The sequence below is a fragment of the Amborella trichopoda genome, chromosome 7, assembly GCF_054954075.1.
Source record: "Amborella trichopoda isolate Santa Cruz 75 chromosome 7, AtrichopodaSantaCruz75HAP2 v2.0, whole genome shotgun sequence".
NCBI lineage: Eukaryota > Viridiplantae > Streptophyta > Magnoliopsida > Amborellales > Amborellaceae > Amborella > Amborella trichopoda.
In genome coordinates, this window is record NC_142342.1 from 35,232,147 (window position 1) to 35,257,498 (window position 25,352).

General features: G+C 36.6%; 1 protein-coding gene and 2 long non-coding RNA genes across 5 annotated transcripts; 1 reads left to right on the plus strand and 2 right to left on the minus strand.

Moving 5' to 3' along the window:
• Window positions 1-13,591: 13,591 nt before the first annotated feature.
• LOC110007913 (uncharacterized) lies at window positions 13,592-15,879 on the plus strand. The gene is made up of 2 exons (XR_002282247.2): window positions 13,592-15,582; window positions 15,658-15,879. It is a non-coding gene; the product is annotated as an uncharacterized LOC110007913 (long non-coding RNA).
• LOC18422727 (alpha-L-fucosidase 1) lies at window positions 14,591-19,082 on the minus strand. 3 transcript variants are annotated; one of them, XM_006827339.4, is made up of 3 exons: window positions 18,473-19,082; window positions 17,584-17,820; window positions 14,591-15,552 (listed from the first exon to the last, which is right to left on the minus strand). In XM_006827339.4, the coding sequence occupies exons 1-3, from the start codon at window positions 19,021-19,023 to the stop codon at window positions 14,790-14,792; spliced, it is 1,551 nt and encodes a 516-aa protein (XP_006827402.1). In that variant the 5' UTR covers window positions 19,024-19,082; the 3' UTR covers window positions 14,591-14,789. The 3 variants fall into 3 exon arrangements, with proteins under 3 accessions (XP_006827402.1, XP_088728951.1, XP_088728952.1); XM_088872825.1 differs by having other exon boundaries at window positions 17,584-17,884; XM_088872826.1 differs by lacking the exon at window positions 14,591-15,552 and adding an exon at window positions 15,829-16,137.
• Window positions 19,083-21,490: 2,408 nt separating this feature from the next.
• On the minus strand, window positions 21,491-22,673 carry LOC148781376 (uncharacterized). Its single transcript, XR_016059940.1, has 3 exons — window positions 22,542-22,673; window positions 21,995-22,119; window positions 21,491-21,539 (listed from the first exon to the last, which is right to left on the minus strand). It is a non-coding gene; the product is annotated as an uncharacterized LOC148781376 (long non-coding RNA).
• Window positions 22,674-25,352: the final 2,679 nt, after the last annotated feature.

The window sequence follows — 25,352 nt, forward strand, 5'->3', positions numbered from 1 at the left end:
CAAGTGTAATAGAAAAATTCTGGGACCCCATTCCAGGGACTTTTGGCTCCCTGTTGACAACTTTTTGACTTAAAATAAATTTTTTAAGATATAAAAAAAATATTTTGCTTCAGATAGGTTTGTACTGTTTCTCACTCTTTTATTTTATTTTAGTTTTTTAATTTTGACTGACACCATGTTTTCCTTGCTTTCACCATACTTAGTTTAACTGTATTTCATCAAGGTTAAAAAATATAAAAGCAATTTAAAAATAAAGAAATAAATATACATCGAGGACTTCTTGCACCCTCTTTAAACAGTTTCCCGTTTGAGTCATCCTCGACTCGGACAGCGCTCGACTTAGCATGGACCGTGCCTGGTCTCATAGTTCTGACTTTACCTTCTTAGGGGTTGCTTACGCCTCCATCTATACTGTGCTTCGAGCAAGTTTTGCCTCAAAGTGCGCATCGCTAACCATAATTAGTGTTAATCGCTTACTTATTTCTTTTATTGTTTTGTGTGCATTGTGTGCTTCTATACACACTCCAGCACACCCCGGAACAAGATTGCCCAATAAACCAGCAAACAAATATTTCAAAAACCCCCAAAATCCACGTTAACAGCATGAGGGGAACCTAGTTTTGAGAGTTAAGACAATTGGGATTTGTGTAACTTTAACTGTGACCACCCCTCCGTAATATTTTGCCTCAAAGCAACTCCGCGTTTTGTAGGACCTGGTGAACATCCTATAACAGGAGGCCAGGACCTATGTGGGGACCTATATCAGCCTAGTCGCATTTCAATAGTTAGGAACACACTCTCAAGTCAAGCCTACTTAAAATACTAGGTCAAAAGTTTTTGTGTGCTTGCTTGATTATTTCTGTTGGTTAATCTTAGATCACAGTCTGGACCCGCTTTTAGTTCGAGCTGAACTCTCTGGGTCCAAGTCCAAGCTTGTACCCAGCTTAACTCAGGTCCGAACCAGGTTTCACCTTGGTCCGAACGTAGGCCCCCTTTGGGTCTGAGCCAAAGGCTCGTTCTTGGCTCATCTTTGATCCAATTCCGGCCCATATCGGGTCTGATCGTCAAAATTCTCTGGGTCTGAGTCCAGGCTTGTACCCAGTCTAGCCCAGTTCTGAACCAGGTTCACAGCCACGTCCAAACCTAGGCCCCCTCTTGGTCCGAGCGGAAGGCTCGCTCCCAGTTCATCCTTGATCCAGTCCGGGTCCACACCTAAGCTGATCATCAAAACTCTCTGGGTCCAAGTTCAGGCTCAGCTTAGCCCAGGTCCGAACCAGGATCACACCCAGGTCTAAACCTAGGCCCCCCTTTTGGTCAGAGCCAAGGGCTCATACCTAAGCCAACTTTGATCCAGTTCGGGTCCACACCTGGTCTGATTATTGGTCCAAGGCTTGGCTTGCACCTAGGTTAGTCCAGGTCCAAACCAAGCTCACACCCAAGTCCAAACCCAGACCCACTATTGGTCCAAGTCGAGACTTATACCCATCTAGTCTAGGTCCAGGTTCTAACATAGGTCTAAGCTTAGAGTTGCCACTAGCGCTAGACTAGGCTTACCCTAGTTCAAAGTTCAAACAAAAACCCCATTGAGTCTAACAAGTTTCATCCAGTCTAGTCCTAACATAGATCTTAGTTAGGGTTTTGCCCTTAGAGACATAGTAGGTCTACCATGAAGCGTTGAGTCTAGATCTCACCAAGTCTAAGAATTATGACCCATGGCAGAGTAAAGTCCAACCTTATGGCCCCTACTCAGTTTAGATTCAGGGAACCTAGTCAGTTTGAGAGGTACCATCACAGTGCTCCCTCACAAATCATCCATAGCACTTGTGTCAGTGAGCCGACTCTCAACCCACATAGAACCAACCCTAGTGCCCAAGCCGCGTTCAAGGCCACCCTTTAGAAGTCACGAGCCAATAGGTTAATGAGGTTTGGAATACCCTGAATAGTCAAGGGGCCAGGCCGGGGGCAATCCTCCAAGACATAGGGGTTAACCTCAAATCCAGTCGGCACAAAAAGAATAAGGCCCTAGCTCAAATCTCTGAGTCCGACGATCTCAGTCGTATGAATCCCGATGGTCATATAACAGCCCAACATTCCAGTCTTGGCAATTAGCCAGTTAGTGGGTGAGTGAGTTCACATACAACTAGGGAAAGTCTACCCGAGCAACCCATCAACAGTAAAGATCAGGGTTTTGATCTAACTCGATATAAAGACAATACTAAAGTGCATGCTTACTTTCAAGACCTCGTCAATAGAGGATACACCATTCAGCGCACTCGGTCCTAGAAAGTCAGGATAGAAACTCAAGTCGTAGGCCAAATTCAAAATTTTGGCTTAAATCAGGGTAATCCTAGAGCTGTTAGTCTGCCAATCCAATCCACTACGGGCTAGGGGTCTAGTTTTAATCATCACTCGAGCCCAAGACTACCTAGAGGGTAGACTCCTTATGAAAGTAGTTATGACATCCCTTCACTCTTTCAAAGTGCTGGGGCAAGAGGATACCCTAACCTAAGGGATAGATCATCCAACCAAGGTCAGGGTCAGTTAGACCTAACTGCCCAAGGTCAGAGTTCTAGTCATCATAGCAGCTTGAGTGGTTCACCCAAGTTAAGCGGTGATCCTATCCTGCAGACCTCCTTATATGGGCAAGTTGTGAAACCTTCGAGTATTAGGTATGCTCTGACTCAATTCAACTCGGTTGAGCCTACAAGTCGACAACAGGCACATCAAGTTCAACACATTCTCCAGGCTCAGTCCTTGGGGTAACCTGCTACATGGGCCGAACAGCCGGTTCATACGAACTACATACCACAAAATTAGATTCAACAGACCATACAACCGAGCCAACTCACAGCTACAATGATGACTCAATTCGTTCGTATGAAATACCTCTAAGACTTTTTAGAGATAATGGGAATATGATATTTCTCAAATTTTAAGGCTTATGTTCAAGACATTCTAGGAAACCTAGAAAATCTATCAGTGGGGTTTGTGATACCACTGTTCAGAAACAGATTTTCAGGGAAAGAGGATCCTGAGGCAGACATCAACGCCTACTTGTTGATGGTCTACACACTTTGCGAGACCGACCCAACCAACTTAAGGTCATGTTCTCGCATAGCTTATCAGAAGAACCCTTGATGCGGTACCGAAGATTCATGAAGGATAACCCTCAAGCAACTCCTGACGAAATGTTCAGGCAATTTTCCTCGTGCTATAGCGGAGGAAGGCCAAGACCCGTCACCCTTGGTGAGTTAATTTCCACAAAAAAGAAGTCGGCCGAGTCTCCTTCCCTGTTTATAACTAGATTCAGCGAGGCCGCTATGGGAGTCATTGAAACTCCACTACCTGAAGCCGTGAAGATAAGCATAGTAATAGAGAACTTGACTCTAGAATATGCCACGTTCTTCAGTGTGGGGGCAGTCCCTTACTCATTTGATGATATGCTTGAAAGAGTATCACGATATAAGCAAGCTAAAGAAGATAAAGCTGCAGCCAAAAAACCCTATCAAGAAGGGAAGGTGAATATGATCAAGAAAAACCATTCATAGAAAAAGACCTAAAATTCATTCTATCACATGGAGAACGCAAACTTCCGCACCAAGGGAATTCACTCCCATTAATGACTCTATGACCGATGTCATGAAGAAGTTCCTTAAGGTAAGGCTCATAGAATTACCGACAGGAGCCAAGATTCTTCCTTTCCATGGAGGCGATACATTTCAATTGTGCAACTGGCATCAAAACTATGTCCATAGCACTAAGGAATGTCGAGCTTTTAGACATAGAGTTCAGGACCTCATTGATAATGGCACGATAAGTGTCAAAAAGAAAGAGGCTGATGACATAGAAAAACCAGAAGCTCTAGATGCTTCGACAAACAATTATGATGTCAACCTGATTAACTCAAAAGAATCACAAGCTGTTGCTCAAACTTGAAGAGCATCCACAAAGGACTTGGAGTACAAGAAGAAATCAACTGGAAAGTCTAGTAGATGAAGAACAAAACGAGCATAACCTTACCCAGGAGTTAATGACTAAGAATACTCAAGATCAAAGCAGTGAAGATGACCTTAACTCCAAGCCCATAACAAAGAAGGGGGAGAAGAAAGGGGTATTGCATATGGGATTCCACTCCAAGATACACTTCCAAACATGACACAAGAAATCCTCATCATCAAGAGTTACACTAGGGCATATGAACCCTTCAACCCTTACTTTCAAGTTAATACAATAAATGGTTTATACGTGTGTGGCAACGAATCAAACTCACAAGAGCAATATGAACTCGGGCTAAGCTCAACCAAGGTTTTGAAGCTATCGATTCCCAAGCCTATGATGACAAGAAAAACCTTAATCTAGGCACAATAACTCGTGAGGGGACAAATGAGCAAGTGCTAAAAGGAAGCCTTTCACCTCAAAACCTTGACACCTAAGTGGGATCAATATGATGAGGACGACATTTCAGAAATTGATGTGATCCAGATCAATGATAAGGGATCATTTTCCAAACAAAGGGTTAACACCCCAAAGTCTCCTATTACGCTTCCAAATAAGGGACCAACACCTCAAATATCAAAAGAGGTCGAACCTTTGGAAATTCTAATGGCCCACCTGGGCCACCTTCATCAGACTTCCTCGCCAACCCACCTACATGGGATGAGGAGCCAAGCTTAAAAGATTTAATCGAGTCACCTCACGAGGTGAACCCAATTATAGATGACGGTGAAGCAAAGCGCCCAAATTTGACTATTCCTAAATATTTGACATCTTCATTAGAGTTGATAGAGCTCGAATCTTTAGAAATTCTAAGCGACCCATCTGGGCCATCTTCACAGGAGTTCTTGGATGATCCATCAATCTGAGATCGAGAATTAGATATTGAAAATCTGACCATATTACCTACTCAAGAGGCAGGCTCTCTAAAAGTCATTAACGACATGAGCACAACTCCAATAACCGGAGCACCACCATATCAAGAGAATTCATCCTGTGAAGAACAAGTTCCCAATAGAGTAGAAAGTCCTATAGGGGTAACCCCATCAAAATATTCAATAGGGGCAAACTCCTCTCATGAAGAGGATACAATAGGGGCAACTAATGAGACTGAACATGTTGTAAGTCCATCTGCGGAGTCTCACCTAAGCTCGAGCACTGAGCAAGAGCCTACTACGGAGGTAACATCTGAAAAACAATTCAAAATTTGCAATGAAAAGGATTACCAAAAAGGAGTTGGGTGATCACTCACCCCATGCAAATAACCAAATGAGGCATTCACACCTCACATTTCAAAAGGCATTAACTACTAATGTGTAACATGAAGTACTCAATTAACGGGAAAACCTAGATGAGTCTATTCGTCCATACATAAGGCTAAGAGATTTGGAAACTAATAATGATTTCCCAAAATCAAGGTGCAAGTTGAGCAGTTTAAAGGAAAAGTTCAACATAAATTCAACAACCATTATCAAAGAGATTTTGGATGCCAACCTGGGTCAAGGGAAATCAGAGGAAGACCGATACTAGAACCTCCCTGCCACTTGGAGGAGGAAAAGATGATCGAATTCTTACATAATCTTAAGGCTAAATGCTAAAAAAAAAAGGGGCACCTTTAACTCTTCTTCCTTCTCCTCCTCTTCCTTTGTCAATGTTTTCTTCTTCAAAAATTAAAAAAATCCACTGGGCTAGAAATCCAAAAGGAACCCCATGTGTTAGAAAAAAGGCAACCAGGTTGAACACCGAAAAGGGACCCCAGAGCGGAAAAAAAAAAAAAACAATCCGATGGGCTAAATATCTAAAAGGAACCTCAAGCGTTGAAAAAAAGGCCACCAGGTTGAACACCCGAAAGGGACCCCGGGGCGCTGAAAGAGAAGAAGTTCTCTCCTTTCTTCTAATCTCCAGAGTCTTTTCTCTTTAACATCTACTTTTCCTCCCCTGAGTCAAAGTGGTGTTAAAAGAAAATCAATAAGCATTAGCCTGACGGAACGTTGTTAAGGACCTAGATCATCTGAAACTTCGAAAGGTGGGTGGTGGAGGAACAAAATCGGAAAGAGATTCTGAACGTCCAAGGGTAGTATCTTGTATTTTCAAGACTCTATTTTGCCGAAACTCCATAGAACTCTCTTTGAATTACAACATAAGAGCTTAGGTTGGAAGATAAAGAAATACTTGATGGTTCTTCGTCCCGAAGATTCAAGCAAAGACCCGATACACTCACATAGGGTCCACCAAAGGGGTCACAAGTGGTTAAACTTTATGACCTACATTAAAAGAAACCCCCCCCCCCCCCCCAACAGGGTCAACAAAGAAAAAAAAAACATATAGTAACAATAAAAACTCCACAGTCGTATGAGTATAACTGCCGACTACACTATCCATCGCTGCATGACATTAAATGGATTAGAGGGCTCTATAGTTGCAGGAGCTAAAACTGCTAACCAACCTTCTTCTTCGAAATTATCTTACTCTTTTCAAAATTTTCAGTATATGTTTGTGTTTTCATTCAAATACTTTAATTTGTTTGTTAAAATCATAGCCTGTCCCTGCTCTGGGTTCTATTTCAAATCTCCCCCTACTTTTAAAATTTCTAAAATGACATTTAAAAAAATGAAGGAGCTTGGACACCCATATATGATGATCACCGCGTTGCCACGATTACTATGTTGCTGTCTCGTCTCTCTCTTCGAATTCGGCTAGACAAGTCTCTTCCTATAGAAATCGTTTTCCTATACAAAGTCTTAGGAAATTATGAGAAAATTTAGGAAAATGCAGGTTTGTAGATTGGAAACTGAAGTTAAGTGGCATGACCAGAAAATCCAATTCGAGTTTTTAGCTTGTGTAACTCACCAACATCTCACGCCGAAAACCTCAGGAAGAAAAATGCCCAAGGTGGGTGAGCGCAATGACTTGGAAGGATAGTTGGTGTGCCCTCTGACCATGGGACATCAGGAACAAATTTTCGATGTCTGCATTATCCTCTCTTTTCTTAAACCTATAGACAACCTTAGGAAACTCCAAGGAGATCAAAGAAGATGCCAGGAGTAAAAATTTTCGAACTGCAAAACCCATGAAGTTAAGTGGCGTGGTCAGAAAATCCAACTCAAGTTTCAAGCTTGTGTAAGTCATTGACATTTCACGTCGAAAACCCTAGGAGGAAAAATGCCCTAGGTGGAAGAGCTCAATGAGCGCATTGACTTGGAGGGACAATTGGTGTGCCCTCTGAATACGTGACCTCAAGAAGAGATTATCTTTGACGTTCACCTGCCCTTCGAAGGACAAGGAACACCAAAGTATCTACTTCTTTGTCATTCACCTGTCCCTCGATAGGGAGTGCCAAACAGGGGCAACTGTAGACACCCCATTTTAAATCTGGTAAATTCTATGGTTTTTTGAACTTTAGGATCACACTTAATCAAGTAATCCCAAATCCATAGTTCACACTACCAACCTTGTGATTTAGAATTAGTTTGTCTGCTCAAAACCCTATAGAAACCCTGTTTTGACCCTGATTTCTGTAAACGTCTTGTTTTACCAAACAAATCATTATAAATAGTGAAAAAATCCATTTTGACCCAAATTTTCTCTGAGGGATTCACAAGAGGCTGAGGAAGAAACTCAAATTGAAAAACATCAATTCGGACAAGTTTTGGTTAAGGCGACATTAGGGCGTTCCTTCCAGGTGACAAAGGGCGTATCGTCTGAGTCATTCTGCAATTGCCTTGTTTTACCAAAACAATCATTAAAAATAGTAAAAAAATATGTTTTGACCAAACTTTTCTCTGAGAGCTTCACAAGAGGCTAAGGAAGAACCAAAATTGAAAAACGTCAATTTGGACAAGCTTTGGTTTGGGCGACACGGGGCATGCCGCCCTGGCGATACAGGGCGTGTACCCCAAGTCATCCGGCAATTGCTTTGTTTTACCAAAAAAATCATTAGAAATATTTAAAAAATCAGTTTTGACCCAAATTTACTCTAAGAGCTTCACAAGAGGCTGAAAAACACAACATAAGTAAAACAAATCTCAATTTGGACCAAAATTTGTGTGTGCGATACGTGGCGTGCCACCCAGGCTACATGACTCGTGCCGCCCAAATCTGTGACCCTCAAAATGTGCATCTTTGACCGAGGGATTTGTTTGTTATGCATGCATATCCTTCCCAACAAGCTTTGGCCTCTTTTTGTTATCATTTGGAGGGGGACGGAGAATATGATTAGGGAGAGAGAGGAAAAACCTGGGATAGAGAGAGAACAAACTGGAGATAGAGATAGAAACCTCAGAGAGATTATAAACCCTAACGATTGCTTCAGGAAACCCTTAGCCTTTAAGCCTGAGAGAGCCTAGACCTAGGACACCTGGAACCATATATAGGGCACAACCACCCTACACTGAAAAGACTTGCTGGCTAATATCTGGATAAGAGAGACAAAAGACGATCGATTCTGATACGGGCGAGCCCTAGAAGGCTCGGGAGTCCTTGATCATCTGGCCTGGTTCGGTATCATTTTATTTCGTTTTATTTCTTTTGATTTTTTTATTTTCATTTTATTTTAATTTGTTTGTTTACTTATAAATTGTATTTTATAATGCCCTGGATCATGCTGGCCCTGCCACAGATCTAAGAGTAGATTTGCTAGTTTCCGGGCAGATCTGGCTTCATATTTGAATTCGATTTGTCCTACCTTCTCTACCACATTATTTTTATCAGTTTAAGGTGTCAAGATCCGAGAGATCTTCCGACAAAGATCTATTTTATTTTGCGCTATAAACAATTCTCCTATCTGACCCGGATATAGGTGTGACCGAATCGAATCACCGATCTGTTTTTTTTTACTTTACCATTGACTAAGCCGTGTGCCACTCCCATGTGCTCTCAAAACCATGTGCTCTTTTATTTCTTTTGTGAACTGAACAAACGATTCGCTTTTTAGACCGGTTTGAACCTAATTGGACTCCTTGATGTTTTAACATAGTTATCAAGATTAAAATGGATTGGCTAGTTAAACTGTAAATCGGTGTCTTAGCTTATTTCGATCAAAAATCAAGTTTGGTTAAAACTGACCTAGACCAATGTTTAACTATTCAACTTTTTGTATAATGAGGGTGGGCTAGGGCTTAGCGGTAGTAGCATTGATGCTTTAATTAAGGTCTCGAACTCCACTCTCAACTTACCAAAAGATTATCCACCAAAAAGAAAACTTATTCTATAATACATTAGATATTTTTAAATTATTATTCCTGAAATTTTAGTAAATTTAATCAATTTTTTTTTACCAACAGACCTCTTTAGACCAAGTCAAACTCCACACAAGTTCAATCTTGGGTTCAACCTTAGGTCCGGTTCTTATAAGTGTGCATTTGTTTCCACAATGAACGCGCGATAAATAATTCGAATCACTCATGTTCTGGTGGGCATTTTCGTAATTATTGAAGACCCAAGAAGGGGGGAAAATAGTTTGATGGGGCTGCAGCCTGATCAAAATAAGTAAGACCTCATCTCATAACTCATCAAAAAATTGCAATCAAGTATTGGAAAACCTTTATTTCGAATCACTTGGGATTCAACATTATGGTTATGAAGAAACATTAGGATTTTAAGATTTTAAATAACATATATTATAACAAATTATTTAGACAGTCCATACATTTTATAACATTAGGACTTGTTTTCATAAAATGTAGGCTCTATAGAAACTTCATCCTTTAAAGATTATATGTTGACGTCATTTAGACTTGTCCCTCTTGGTATCCAATATTTATAGGGACTAATGTCATTTAGACTTGTCCCTCTTGGCATTGAATATTTAGGGAAAGGTTTCTATACTTCCCTTACAGCATAGAAGATCTATGTTTCTTCTACCATCCAGCCGACCAATTTGATCAAGAGAGCCACTAACCATTTGATCTTAGATTCGACATCTCAAAGTATTTTATTTTTAGTTTTTTTATATAAATTGTATAAATATGAAATTTGGCACATATCATCTTCTCATTGTGGGGCACCTATAAAAAAATATTAAGAATAATTTTTGATAAAATATAATGACCAAAATACCTTTTGAATCTTTTAAGGGTATTTTGGCCATTTTTTATCGGAAATATTGTAAAAAAAAAAAATTTCGCTAGTGTGAGTTTAATAGAGGATTGGAAGTCCAAATTTTGGTGTCAAAATAGTTTATAGAAAGAAAAATTAAAAATAAAATAGTGTAGAGACGTGATATTGTGATTGGGGCAATCTTACCCCTCCATTCAGAATGGGAAGTATATAAGTTTTATGTTGTAGGGAAAGTATAGAAAGCTTGCCCGTGCATGAAAGCAACATTTGTATAATAATATTATTCCACCATACTTCTAAAAAATCATGTTTGAAGCAGTGGCTTAAAAAACGAATCAGTGCCACAGATCGGGCACCCTAAAAACCCATCTGGATTAGTGAATCAACGTTTCGGATTGAGAATCGGTCGGATTCGACTAAAAAAATAATTCAAAAAAAAATAATTAAAATCTTTATAGATATTTTTTTTAGAAATCCAATAAGAAATGAAGGTACTACATTAATAACTTTTATTTTTTTGCATCAATAAGCGAATATTGAGATGTTCTTTCCCTGTATGAAGACTCTCATCAAACATTTATTAAAACCTAACTAAATACAATAGTATACATCGAAATTAGAATTATTGGTTTGTATTTGATTATCATCATTTTACTATACACATAAAGTGATCAAAGTATCAAACATTTATTAGTTCATTTTATTCATCCAAAATTATTACAACCTAACTAAGTATAATAGTATATATTGAAATTGAAGTTGTTGGTTTATAACTTTCTATTTTATAATTATTTTATTATACAAATAAAAAAATCTAAAATATCGCATAATATCATCTAATTTAAAAAATCTTATTTACAATTATAAAAAATATATATATATTACAAAATTTATAATATAAATAAATTAATAAATAAAATACAAGATTTGGTTATCAATGTATACTGTTAATTATAATATAATGATAAACATGATTAAAAATTATTAGACAATGCTTCCATATCATATGATTAAAAACAAAATAACATCCCCTATAAATTTTAATATAATTATATTCATATGATTATACGGACATAAGTTTAACAAGTTAGTAAGATAAATAAACAATACGACTTTCAATATAATTACACTAATGTTTGTAAATGAATAAAATAGAATTTATTTACATAATTATATGCAATTAAAACTTAACTACATGTACTTTTATTTTTTGTGCATTATAAAATTATTTTTTTTTATTATTTCATATAGACAAATCTAAGTAAGAAAGATAGCTTCATAAGGTGCCACCCTTCGAATGTTTTCACATCCAAGATTTGAGAGAGAGAACGAATGGTGCAACCATAAAAGGTAACCTCAACGTCATCATTAAGGCAAAGGTGACTCTAAGCCTTGAGGTGAGCCCGATGTGTGAGTACGTCTTTTGATCGATGGTGAGGTAAGTGTGATTGAGGTGGGTGGTAGGGTAGGGCCCACCACTATAATTTCATAAGAAAGCTACTTTAAAATCGTTATAGCGATTCGAAATCCCGTTTTTTCACTGAAACCGAAATGTGTTGGGCCATACCCCAATTGTCAATTTCCAAACCTTGGTTTAAAGTATTTGTAAGATCCAAAATTTGATACACATGTTTTCTTCACCTCATTAATCGATCTAAATAAAAAAATAACCAATATATATTTTATATATGGTCAAAATGAGTCCCTTCCAACAATGAATCTAAACCGTCTATTTGATGAATTTCAAGATTTATGCCTTTATGAATTCAAAATCATTTTTTTTCTTTTTCTTTTTTAAAATTGTTAATCTAATGATAATAAAATTATTTAAAAAATTTGAAAAGAAAATAACATTTCTATAGCTTAGATTTAAGCATTTCACCAAAATGGACGGCCAATATATTGGGCTAAAAAAATATAGGAAAAATTTTGTATAGAACCTTAATTCCTCATATTATTTCATGGTAGACCCTCCTTCCGATTTTCTTTCAAGTGGTATAAAAAAACTGCAAAAGATTTCATTGTAGCTCTGTATCTCTTATCTCACTCTTTTATTGATTTTTATCATAAAAATTAATCATAACAAATCTTTTTATACCATTTCAACCCAAAAACTTTTTTAATAAGTAGAAAGGAAAAAAAAAAGGTTAAAAAATTTTTTGGATTGAAATAGTATAAAAAGTTTTTTTGGAACTAATTTTTATGGTCAAAAGTCAATAAAAGAGAAAAAAAAGAGATGAAGGGGTATGGTGAAATATTTGGAATTTCTTTATGCGGCTTGAAAGAAGAACGAAAGGAGGGTCTACCATAAAATGATATGAGGAATTAGAGCCTCACCTCAAATCCTCATCTCGAAAGCACTTTTGGCATTGAAAATTTCATGATGGCTAGAGGTGGCAACAGGTAGGGTCCAGTTGGACACATACCTGGACCTGAAATAACTTATATGTACGTGGACCTGGACCCGGACCTGACAGGTCCAATTAAATTGTACCCGTACCCAGACCCAAACCCAAACCCGACGTGCCCAATTTAACCATACCCGTACTCGATGGGTAATGTTAGACCCGGGACCCGAATCCAACATTTTCACTCTCAAATAAAACAAAAAAAATCATACATTGTTTTTCTCTCCATATTTATTATATCTATGAGGGAACCAGTACCAGATCTATTTTCTGAATTTACAAAAAAACATGAATGGAGTTCAAGCACAATTTCAAAAAGAAACAGTTAAATTAATCAAGAGGAGGAAAGCACATTTTTCCAGGGTTTATATTCAATTGAATGGACCAGAAAAAAAAACATAAAATTCAATGCAAATGTTGATAAAGGAAAAGGGAAGAAATATTTATCCTTTGTTTTCTATTAGTATTGTTTTGCGTGGTTCTTGTTTTTGTTAGTTCAGTTTATTATCTGCTGCGGCAAAAAACTTATAAATTTCTCTTTATCCAACCGTCCATTTTAAATGAAAATTTTTTCAATCACAATGTCCCGTCTCTATATTATTTTATTTTTAATTTTTTTTTATAAATTATTTTAACACCAAAATTTGGACGTCCAATCTTCTATTAAACTTACACTAACGAAAAATACAAAAATAAATTTCTAATAAAATAAAATGATCAAAATACTTTTTAAAGTTTCTAAAGGTATTTTGATCATTATATTTTATCAAAAAATTATTTTTAATATTTTTTATAGATGCACCCCAATGAAAAGATGAACGTATTCATATTCATATAATTTGTATAAAAAAATTAAAAATAAAATACTTTGAGACGTCGAATCTAAGATCAAACAGTGACACTTTTAATCAAAATTGGATGGCGGGATGGTAGGGAAGGATATTTCTATGCTGTTGGCAAAGTATAGAAACCCTTCCCTAAATATTATACAAATTCTCATTAAAGTGACAACAGAAAATGACCCATAAGGGTAACAAAATAAAAAGAAATACTATTTCCAATTAACAGAGGCATTAAACATAATATTCAGGGAAAAAATCAGTAATATTCTCTCTTTTCTTTCTCTTTCTTTCTCTGCTGCTCAAGACAAGGAACTTCGTTCATCTCCCACAGAGTACCAGTGAGCTTCCTCGCCCAGATAATACCACTATAGCCATTTCCACTCTGTTTAGCCTTCGCCCCACTTTATGAGAGAGAATGATAAATGGGGGATTCGGCCATCGAAGAAGGTGAGCTCAGGGAGAGAGAGAGGAAGAGTTGCAGAGAGGGAGGCCGTTTGGGGAAGATCCGAAGATGGGGTTTGGGTACAGGGGTTGCAGAGCAGCAGAGACCAGAGAGAGAGAGATTTTAGGGTTACGGACTTAGGGTTCTAATTTATAAACTATTTAAGTTACAAGTTAAAACTTATATTATATATAATAAAAACAGGTCGGGTACCTGTACGTTCAGATATAGTTGGACACATACCCAGACTGTCCGGGTATCACTTAGACCTGGATTTTACCCGTGAATCCAAAACTTAGACTTATACTCGGACCCGTATCGGGTATACCCAACTGATCCCAAACGGGTCTGGTCCCTTGCCAGCCCATGGCTCTAAAATTAATTTTCAATACCAAAATGAAATTTGAAACTCATCAAATGGTATAGATCCATATGTAAACACCTATTTTTAGAACGAAATGGATAGTCTAAATGATTTGTTGTAATATATGCTACTTACGGAATTCGAAATCCTAATTTTTTTGCACAGCCGTAATGTTATGAGATGATGAATTTAAAGGTTTTTAAACACTTGAATTGCAATTTTTGATGAGTTATGGGTGAGCCTTTACTTATTTTGATTGGGTTGCAGCCCTATCAATTCATTTTCGTTTCTAAAGAGCGTATAATCTGTAAAGATATTGAGCACTTTGAGTTCTTTAGAGCTGCGTGACGCAGAAGATGTGTTCTTCCATGGATTTCTTCATTTTTAAGTATCAAAGAGCAAGCAGGTATGAAGGCCCCTTCTCTATCCCTCTGCAATTCAGAGCATTGAAAATGGAGTAAGAAAAATTGGCACTTGCTTTGTGTTTCTTTCAGATAAGGACGACTTTTATTGGTAAATAATCGTGGATATCATACGGAACAAATACTCCTCTCTCTCACACACACATTACAGTTATCATCATTCTAAAAGAAAATGTACCAAAACACAAGATGAGAAATTCACTGCATCTAACAATGGTGTACAACAAATAGAAAGCACATCTAGAAAGCACATCCGAACTGCTAAAAAGAGGCTTTACTAGCATTCCAAAACCAGTCACGTAATCTGACATGTCTGGCTTGATGATTACTATTAAAGTTCAACAATTCTAACCCAATAGCAGGAGGTGGTTCCAAGTAAATGCCAAGAAATGAAATCAATGGGTCTGCTCGGGACTTCTTTATGCTGAGTCTCAATACCTGAGACTCCACTGCTTGGAAACGTTGCAGCCTTTTATACCCCACAGTCGTTCCATTGACAATTGTTTCCCATTCTCCATCCTTCTGCACATCAAGATGGTATTTGATAACCCTTTGCCCCATATGTATTGCCTCTTGAAGTTGCAGCACATTGAATGATAATGGCCTTCCAAAATCAAAGTATAAGGCCCACCCATCCTTAGCCCCTTCCTCAGGTGCCCAATAACTGTAAATTCCCTCTTTGATTACCTGAGAAGGGCCAAATTTAGGGTCATTAAGTCCTCCACGTGTGCTACTAGCCGTTATAGTGGCAGTCTCGGCTAAATTTAGTGAGAATGTTTCATGCCTTAACTTCATGAAGTCGTGGAGAACTTGAACATCTTCATCAGATATGAGACCTGACGAATTTGGCGGAACATTGAGTAATAAAAGACAGTTCCGGCCCACGGATTTATAGTATATATCAAGTAGCTCTAGGGCTGATTTGGGGTGCTCAGAGCTGTGCCAGAACCAACCAGGCCTGATTGATACATCACACTCAGGGGGAACCCAGTCATGCCCATGTGGGTCACCTCCACTAGAATACCTGATTGCATGCTATGGATGAGTAAAGAAGGTATTTCCTAGTCACTATTCAGTGTTTAGCTCCAAGAAATACTAACAAATGAATTTTTTTGACAACAATGTGCAGGATAATGCCAGAGAATGCAAGCTTCTGTTATCAAGAGCACGTAAAAAGGAAGAGAGAGAATTGAGTTTGCTTTTTTTATGAAATCAGCAAGAGCGATACCAGGTTTAGTGTTATCTATAGTTATTAGATTTCTTATAGGAATGTATTTTTTTCCTTCATTGAATATTTGTATTTTGGATTGTTTCTCTCTTTGCATTTTGAAGCAACTGGCATGCCTTTAACTAGTATGTGCATACATGTATGTGTATTTGTTCATGTGGGTGGCTATTACATTCCAAATATCAATAAAAAAGGAAAAGTGATAAGAATAATCGCCAATGTATCCTTATCATATACTGGACATGACTTTGAAGGTCAGAAACTTTCCTTTTAGGGCTTAACCAAGTATCCGGCAGCCATTGCTTGTGACATTAGACAAGTGCATTCAATCTTTCTGAGCTTACTGCGAATATAAGCATGCATAAGGAGACCACTGATTTCCTGTACAAAATGTTCATGAGGAAAAGGTCTACACAGTGGCAAATTCCAATAGTCATAAGGAGAGCTTCTTAGATGACCTTCTAAACCATTATCTGTGTAATGACCTTCCACAATTTTATCAAGTTCCTAACAATGTTTTCGAAAACATTCCTTTATTTATCTTGCCTTCAGTTGTCATAATTTGCAATTAAGTCTTCACAAGAATTTTGAGTTCGTGAGTTTAAAACCATGCTATATGGTAGTTTTATAAGATCCTGATAACCCCTAAATTCACAGTCTTTTTGTGACATGTTCTATCTATATGTTATAATTTTTGCATACTGATGAATTAAGTATGAGAACCATTAAATCAGACTGAATTAGGACATTTGTATGATGTAAATTCGTATCATGTATATTATGCAAGAAACAATAGCAAAGAAATCAAAATAAAAAACTCAAAATATACTTGCTATCCCAAAGAGAAAGTCAACCACATTAGTTTAAAAAGGTCAACCAAATCTGAACGCAGAATTCGAATTCACAGAAGACAGAATAAAGAAATAACAGAATGGTGAAGTTCTGCACATGTGTGGGAGGTTTCATATTTTGTATGACTTCTTTATGAGATTAGGCACCTGATTTCTTTGAAATTTATCAAGTTAATTCACAAAGAGTTCGATTTACAGTACCAATTTATAACAAATAATAGCTCATGAAAGGAGGTAGTTTCAACAAATACTACCTTAATCTAGCAGAAAGTTCTTCTAAGCAAGATTAATGATGGAGCAAGGGCAGGCAGATGGTGCACCAAATATTTATCTAAGAAATGGCAACTATTGGTATCAGGAGGGGATCCCTGTTAAGAGAATTCAGTATCGACAGGAGATCTTCAGCATAGGGTGCCAAACATGAGCATTTTTTCTAAATACACGCTATGACTGAGACACAATCATCACCTATAGACTGTACAAAAATAATAACAATTCCTATGGAGTGAAAAGTGATTTCAATAAACTCAATTTTGTAAGAAAATTTGAAAATTAACTTAACTCTAAAAGATGCAAAAAAATGAAATTACAATGCAAGTGCAATTCATATGAACACCATATGAAATTATGTGGTGTAAACGCAGGCAGACATAAATTTTCGTGTGCAGGATGCCGTTTCTTATGGGTATATACATCGGCTTACACATACATATGCAAATAAGATGTTGGTCTATGTATTAATAAATGTATACATGCATCTGCAAATGGGTGGCTATTTCTTTTCCACATGAAACTGAATTTGAAAGCAACAATTTTCTTTCGGTAAATGACATGATCAAGAGCTAATCATAATTAATGTACATATAAAGATACAAAGCAAAGCATAGAGCGAAAAAGAATAAAGAAAGGCACATTGAAATGGAATAGAAGACCATAAGAATAAGAATGAGGAGACGTAAATGAGAGCCTGGCTTACTCGTAATCTGTATGACCAATAGTGTCAGAGGAGGCATTGAACAGGGACCAACAGGTAGAACCTGCAACTCCACCCTCATCACCAACCCACCTGCAATCTGGACCAGCATCAGAGAAGATGACAGCCCCAGGCTGAAGCTGGTGAATCACATGAAACCATTCTTCAAATTTATACTCCATATCCTTCTCTCCCTCACCCTTGGCACCATCCAACCATACCTCCTTAATCTCCCCATAACTTCAACAGCCACAAAGGCACAAACCAAACACCGTCAAAAAATAGAAACTGATCCAACAAAAGGCTGCACAAAAACAAAAGGCTTCAAAAGCCTCGTTTTTGGGTAAAAACATAAGAAAGCTTGAGCAACAAATCTTTACATCACCTACCATCAATAGACTAAAAGAATACAACAACCCACCAACTGAGCATCAGAAAACTAATCATCTTTTAGGTTTGAGGGCATTAAAGGCCATCGATGAATTCACAGTAAAGCTTTGGAAAGCCATTGGTTTATACAATCGCCATCAAGGGTTTGAGATAAAACTTTTTCTCTCCTACCAATGAAGGCGCTTTGCAGAGAAGAATTCAAAACAACTGTAAAAAACCCATCAAAACAGGTGTTGAAAACCAACTCCTTTCATTAAATGAAACCAATACAAACAGAGACCAAAGAGTTCTACAATCAAACAAGAACGGAAGAAAAAACAGAAGAAAAGAAGAAAATGGAAAAAAAATAGAAAAAAAGAGAGGAAAACAAGTAATTCCCTCACACCAAAAAAGATAAGAACCAAAACCAACAAAAGCTCATCACAAACTCCATGTTTTCTCTATCTCACTCTCTAGACTGAGGGAAAAAAAACCCGAAAATCCCATCCTTTCTGGAACTTACTTAGAAAGCAACTCAGTCATCTGCCCCAAAAAGAACTCATTATACTCCAACGTCCGGCCATAACTGGACTCATGGCGATCCCACGGAGAGAGATAAAGCCCGAGCCCAAGACCCATCTCTTTAGCAGCCTCTGCGACCTCACTGACTACATCCCCGGTACCATTACGCCACTTACTTGACCTCACCGAATAATCAGTGAGAGAAGAAGGCCAAAGGCAAAACCCGTCGTGATGTTTAGCGGTGATAATGAGCCTGGAGAAACCAGCGTCCTTAGCGACTCGAGCCCATTGCTTTGGATCCAAGGCAACAGGGTTGAAGATAGATGGGTCGCAGTGGCCAGTGCCCCATTCGGAATCGGTGAAAGTGTTGGGTCCGAAGTGAAGGAACATGGTGGATTCTCCGAGCTGCCATGAGAGCTGGGAAGCAGAGGGAATTGGCAGCAATGGGAGTGGGGGAGGGATTGCAGAGCAGGAAGCAAAGAGATGGAGAAGGAGATTAAGAGAGAGAAAGAGGAGAGAGAGGGAGGAATTGGGGGTGGAAATGCGCATCATGAGGTGGTCACGTTCGGGAGTGGTCGCTCCGAGAGGGCACGTATCACCGCACCACCAATGTCCACCCAGTTTAACGGGTTTGATCCCATCAAAACTGAGTCATGATTATTTATGATGTACTAGATTTACATGAGGACGAAGTTTTTTTTATTTTTCAAGACAAACCACACCCTTTACACTATTCACTAACAAAATCCACCTAACACATGGAAAATTCAAAATTGGTGACCAAGGAAATGGAAGAGTGAATTCAAACAAGGTTTAAGGCCAATGATGTTTGGAACTGATTTCGACGATGAATTGATATTCTGAAAGTAATCAGTAGCTCAAAGCAAGCGGAAGGCCGAAGATTGCATGAACCAGGAACAAACCCATGATACCTGTTCCCAGCACACCATGTACACTTCGTAGTCGAGGGTTCCCCTGCATACAAAAGGCTCAATTCCACTGCCATAGAGTCGATGGTAGGTTTCGTCACCAAAAGTTTGTAAATGAATCAAAGAAGACAATTTGGAAACAAAGAGTACCAAGGTTCCTACACACCTTTCCTTCCATACAATCAGCAAAAGCTCTCCCACGTACCATACTTTTCAACTTTTTATTTTCCAGTTAATAAGAATTTATATTCACAATCTCAGTCGAAGGTGGTGGTGGCTCCTTTTGAATTGGATGGGTTTGGTGGATATCATATTATTTGCTCGCGTTCTCACATTAGACTCATTTTAAATAAATTTATGAAATTATCATATCCAATTCTTAATGAAATTGGAATTAGCATATCCAATAAACTGGAATTAGCATATCCAATACAATTGGAATTGGAATTAGCATATCCAATAAAATTCAGTCACTTTTTTGGAATTAGCATATCCAATAAAATTGGAATTAGCATATTCAGTCACTTTATTGAAATTAGCATATTCAATAAAATTGGAATTAACATATTCAATTGGAATTAGCATATCCAATAAATATGCTAATTTAGCATATTTATTGGATATGCTAAATTGCATATCCAATAAATATTGAAATTAGCTTATTCAATTGGAATTAGCATATAAATATGCTAATTTAGCATATCCAATAAATATGCTAAATATTTATGCTAATTTATTTATGCTAAATATGCTAATTTAGCATATTTATTGGATATGCTAAATTGAAATTAGCATATCCAATAAATTGGAATTAGCGTATTCAATAAATTGGAATTAGCATATCAACAAATTGGAATTAGCATATTCAATAAACTAGAATTAGCATATTCAATAAAATTGGAATTAGCATATTCAATAAATTGGAATTAGCATATTCAATAAATTGGAATTAGCATATTCAATAAAATTGGAATTAGCTTATCCAATAAAATTGGAATTAGCATATCCAATAAATTGGAATTTATTAGCATATCCAATAAATAATTTATTAGCATATCCAATAAACTCTTTATGCTAATTCAGACATAAATTGGAATTAGCATATTCAGACATAAATTGGAATTAGCATATCCAATAAATTCTTTATTGGATATTCCAATTCTTTATTGGAATTAGCATATCCAATTCAGACATAAATTGGAATTAGCATATCCAATTCTTTATGAAAATTATCTAAAAGAAGAGCAAGATTGATGACTCTTAAGACATTAAATTCAGTCACTTTGTATGAGTTGAAATTCATCTTCATTAGACGTACGCATGGTGGTGTATGGTAGAGCTGATCTACCAGGGTATCCAATGGAGTTAGTACAAGGTGGTGTGTAGGAGAGCATAACCCGACATAGAAGATAAGTTCAAAGATCAATAGAAAGCACTCTGTAAAACTTGCAACTAGAAAACAAAACAAGCAAATAAATATAACAGGATTCGGAAGAGATGGGATATGAAATTTTCATGTAATGCCTTCAATTCTCAATGCAACGCATGATAAGCAAAACTTCTGAGAGGAATTTGAATAGTTAAAGCAGGTTCGCAATTACTACCTCGAATAATGTGGCCAAGATTGTCTGAACTGTGAGGAGGGCGAGGCCAAGTAAACCAGTAAAAGCATGAGGACTGCAACCGAAGTATCAAAAACTCAGTAATAAACACAAAAGAAAGGAGGTATGTGGGTAAAACAACCCTAAGAATACAAAAATTTTCATCTATTACAATAACAATATCATGATGGATGACCCCATAGAACTGCTGACTCTATAGTTTTCATTATACAAATAAACAACAAGAATGATATAATGTGACTTATGAACTTCCATCTAAACAAAACTCTTTATCTATTTTTAAAGCGTCAGGTCATTAATAGCATTCTTCAAAAGAGCTATGAATCTGGAATGAAGTCTGAATTCCCATTTGGAACACTGAGGGATGAACATGCTTCTTGTATCTCTCAAATTCGTTTTAAGCCCTAGATTTAGAATCCATAAATTTAGCAAATCTTAAAATTGAAGAATGGAACTTGAAATGCTTACACTTTCACTAGGAATGGGGAGATGGGGTAACTTCCTTATATTTTCAAATCTGAAATATCAGAGTTAAAGTGAGTTTGGAAGTAGTATATTTACATTGACTATGGCTCAAATAAATAAAGGACTTTATCAAAAGGTATCCCAAGAGATGAAATATTTAGCATCTCATCCATTTCTATTGATTTAATTTCAAACATTCCATCAAAGGACATGTAATGATGAGTAAGAATAGTTGATATTTTGAGTGCGGTTTGAAAAATGGGTGAAACATTAAACAGTTGATATTTTAGGTGTGATTTGATTAATTTCCCAAAAAAATGGTAACATCCAGCATCATCAAATTACCTCATAGAAAGAGCTAAAACTACAATATACATTTTAATCTCAAAAAGTGGGACCGGAGTGTAAAATATGAAATATATAAAACTATTTTTAAATTCTGAAAATAAAACATAATTTTGCTATAAATTTCTACACAATTAATTTGCTGAATGACATATTTATTACCTTTCAAAGATGGGCATATCCGAAGTGAGAAGGGACGTAATTCCCCCAGTTGTGCCCACCACGAAAAAGAAGAACATGCCTCCTAACAATTTAGGGTCCAAGTCCTTTGCATTGGCCTTCTCTTCCTAGCCAAAGAATAAATGTTATTTTTGTGAATTCCTTTCTTCACGAGGGACCGCACGGCAATAGGTCAATCGGCTGACTCATCAAAACCGTGTTCTTGAGATAATGAAAACAAATGAATGAAAATACTTAAGAAGTCATCAAAGCATTTAATTCTAAAACCGAAGTATGATCCCAAAGCAAAGAGGTGAAATGACAATACAAAAATAAATGATCTTGTGTCTCCACATCATTTTTACAAAAAGGGCACATATTAATAATGATCTTACATCGTTTTCTCATATTATCCACTCTAAGGTATTTACTTTGAGCCAAAATTGAAATAAAAACCTACAATTTATAAAGGATTTTCCATTTCCATATTTCCTTTAAAAAAGGCTGATTATACCTTATTCGATCATGGAACAAGATATTATATGCTGACCTTATTGAGAAAACACCATCAAGTTCCAAATCCCAAATTGCAATATCCTCTTCTGAGCATGAGATAAATAACTCCTCCAAAATATTTTGCAACTCCATAGATTGATCGATGGCTACTGCCTACTTCATGCACAATAGCCATTTGTTGTGAGCTTCTATGATATATGTCAAGAAATTATAATTTAAATGGGAATTCAGATGCCCACCTTGAGAGTCAGAACAAGGCCATATCACCTTTACCCACCAACCATCTCAAATGATGCTGAAAAAAGAAGGCATTGACACAATGGCCCTCCAAGTGAGAGAACGTCCACCAACAAATCCTACCGCAACCATATTATGACACCAGTCAAATATATATTTGGCTTTCAAAACTTCAATCCAAAGATGTCCTTCCCTACTTAACAAATGGCACCACCATTTTGCAAGTAAAGTTTGATTGACTAATTTTAACTTGTGAATGCTCAAACTACCTTCACACTTGGGTGTACAAATTCTATTCCAACTAACAAGATGATATCTCTTTGTTTTAGCATCAGAGCCCCACAAAAAATCCCTCATCAACTTCTCCAATTTCTTAATGATTTCTGCAGGCATTAAAAGAAGAGGCATTTGATATATAGGGAGATTAGAAAATGAAAATTTAATCAAAGTAACTCTCCTACCTAAAAATTGATATTTTTCTTTCCAAATATCAAGTTTAGAATTAGCATGCTTAACCACTGGGTCCCAAATCTCCTTTGACAACCTAGAGTCTAAAAGAGGTATTCCCAAATATTTTATTGGAAATGACTCTACTTTACAATTTAACACAACTACCAATGACTCCACCAGAACTTGATTACAACAAACTTCAATAATAGATGTTTCGTTGAAATTAACTTTAAGACACAATGGCAACACACAACATCTCAAAAATCTCTGAATATTCAACATTTATTGAGAACTTGCCTCGCAGAAAAGCAGAGTGTCATCTGTGTATTGAAGATGAGAAATAGTCTGACCATTGGGGCTAACCTTAAAGCTGGAAGAAATATCACTATCCACCACATTATTAATCATCAGATTGAAAGCTTCACCCACCAAAGTAAAAAAGAAAAGGGATAAAGGATCCCCTTGTGGAATACCCCTAGAAGCTTAAAAGAAACCTTTCAGACATCCATTAACTAGAACTAAAAAGTGGGCCATAGACCAGCATCCTGAAATTCACTTTCATAATTTCTCACCAAAACCCATACGAAGAAGGATTTCATCTAACACAGCCCACTCTATACGATCATATGCTTTCTCCACTTCAAGTTTAATAATAACCCCTAGTGACTCATTTACTGCTCTCGCATGAATGCACTTTAGGGCAATCAAAACCTCATCCATAAGCATTCTACCTTTTATAAAAGCATATTGTGTACCTAAAACAATAATAGGAAGAACCACTTTTAATTCTTTCAGCCAACACTTTGGATATGATCTTATATAGACTAGTCAAAAGACTAATAGGTCAAATATCATTGATACCCGCAATTGAAGACTTCTTAGGAATCAAAGCAATAAAAGTTAAATTTATAGCTTTATTCAAATACCCCTAAGTAAAAATTTATTAACCATCAACACTAGTTCATCCTTAAGAAAATCCCAAAACTTATGAAAGAATAAAAGAGGAAAACCATTTGGCCCTAGGGCCTTATCCCTGGGCAAACCAAAAACCGCATGTCACAATTCATCCATTCCAACCCCTATTTCTAAGAAAGATACATCCTCAGTTGAAAGCATTTTAAAAGGAACTCCATCATTATGCGCTTTTATTACTTTGTAGAAATCGGTGACTACTGAGACGTTGTTTTTCTGTTTGGATGTCTGTATAATTATTAGTTATAATATAATATTATAATATTGCATCAAAAAATTAGTATCACATCAAAGTATAAAACATTTATTATTTCGCTTTACTAATCCAAAATTCTAACAACCTAACTAATTATAATATCAGATATTGAAATTAAAATTGTTGGTTTATATTTTATAATTATTTAATACACAAATAAGAACAAATCTAAAATATATTATAATACCATCTAATTGAAAAAATCTTATTTACAATTATAAAAAAATAATACATTACATAATTTGTAATACAAATAAGTTAATAAAAAAAATACAAGATTTAGTTATCAATGCATAATTATTAGTTATAAACTTATAATACTATAATAAACATAGTTTAAAAATTGTTAGAATACTATTGAATGCATATAAAGAAGGTTTTAAAATACCATTGAATATACACCAATAATAAGGTTATAAAAATGGGTCGTATAAAAGCATGGTGTCTTAAATAGTATTCCTAAGCCTTCCTTATAGTTGGAAACAAGTGTATAATTGCATGGTCATACAAGGAAGGTTTTAAATAAAAACTTTTAATGAATGCATCGTTAAATACATAGTCATATAAGGCGCTCGATGCAAAGCCATAATTATCCCACATTGAAAAATCGTGGGAGTGCCAAGGCATATAAAAATTATTCAATATTACACGGGGGACCACAACTTGTGATAGAGTGGCAAAGTCATGTGGTTGCGTTGGGGACACGTGATAAAATTGTGTGATGGGTCAGTAATTTTTAAAGAAAAAATATTCTATTTTAACAGTGACGATGTCCGATTTTCACCTTGGAAGTAGTGATGTGTCAGACTCACGAGTGCACTCTGATCTTGTATAGTAACATCGCTGAATCCCTGGCTAGATCCGGAACAGTCAGGCCGATTTTTTATTGGGTCATCGATTTTTTAAATAAAGGATGAAAGTGATTATGCA

Bases quoted from the DNA above. Each gene is read 5' to 3' on its own strand.
- LOC18422727 (XM_006827339.4), bottom strand. From the start codon at position 19,023: ATGATGCGCATTTCCACCCCCAATTCCTCCCTCTCTCTCCTCTTTCTC. The intron at 17,821-18,472 runs GTAAGTTCCAGA...TGGCTGTTGAAG, and splicing joins ATGACTGAGTTGCTTTCTAA to TTATGGGGAGATTAAGGAGG. The intron at 15,553-17,583 runs GTAAGCCAGGCT...GCATGCAATCAG, and splicing joins ATTGGTCATACAGATTACGA to GTATTCTAGTGGAGGTGACC.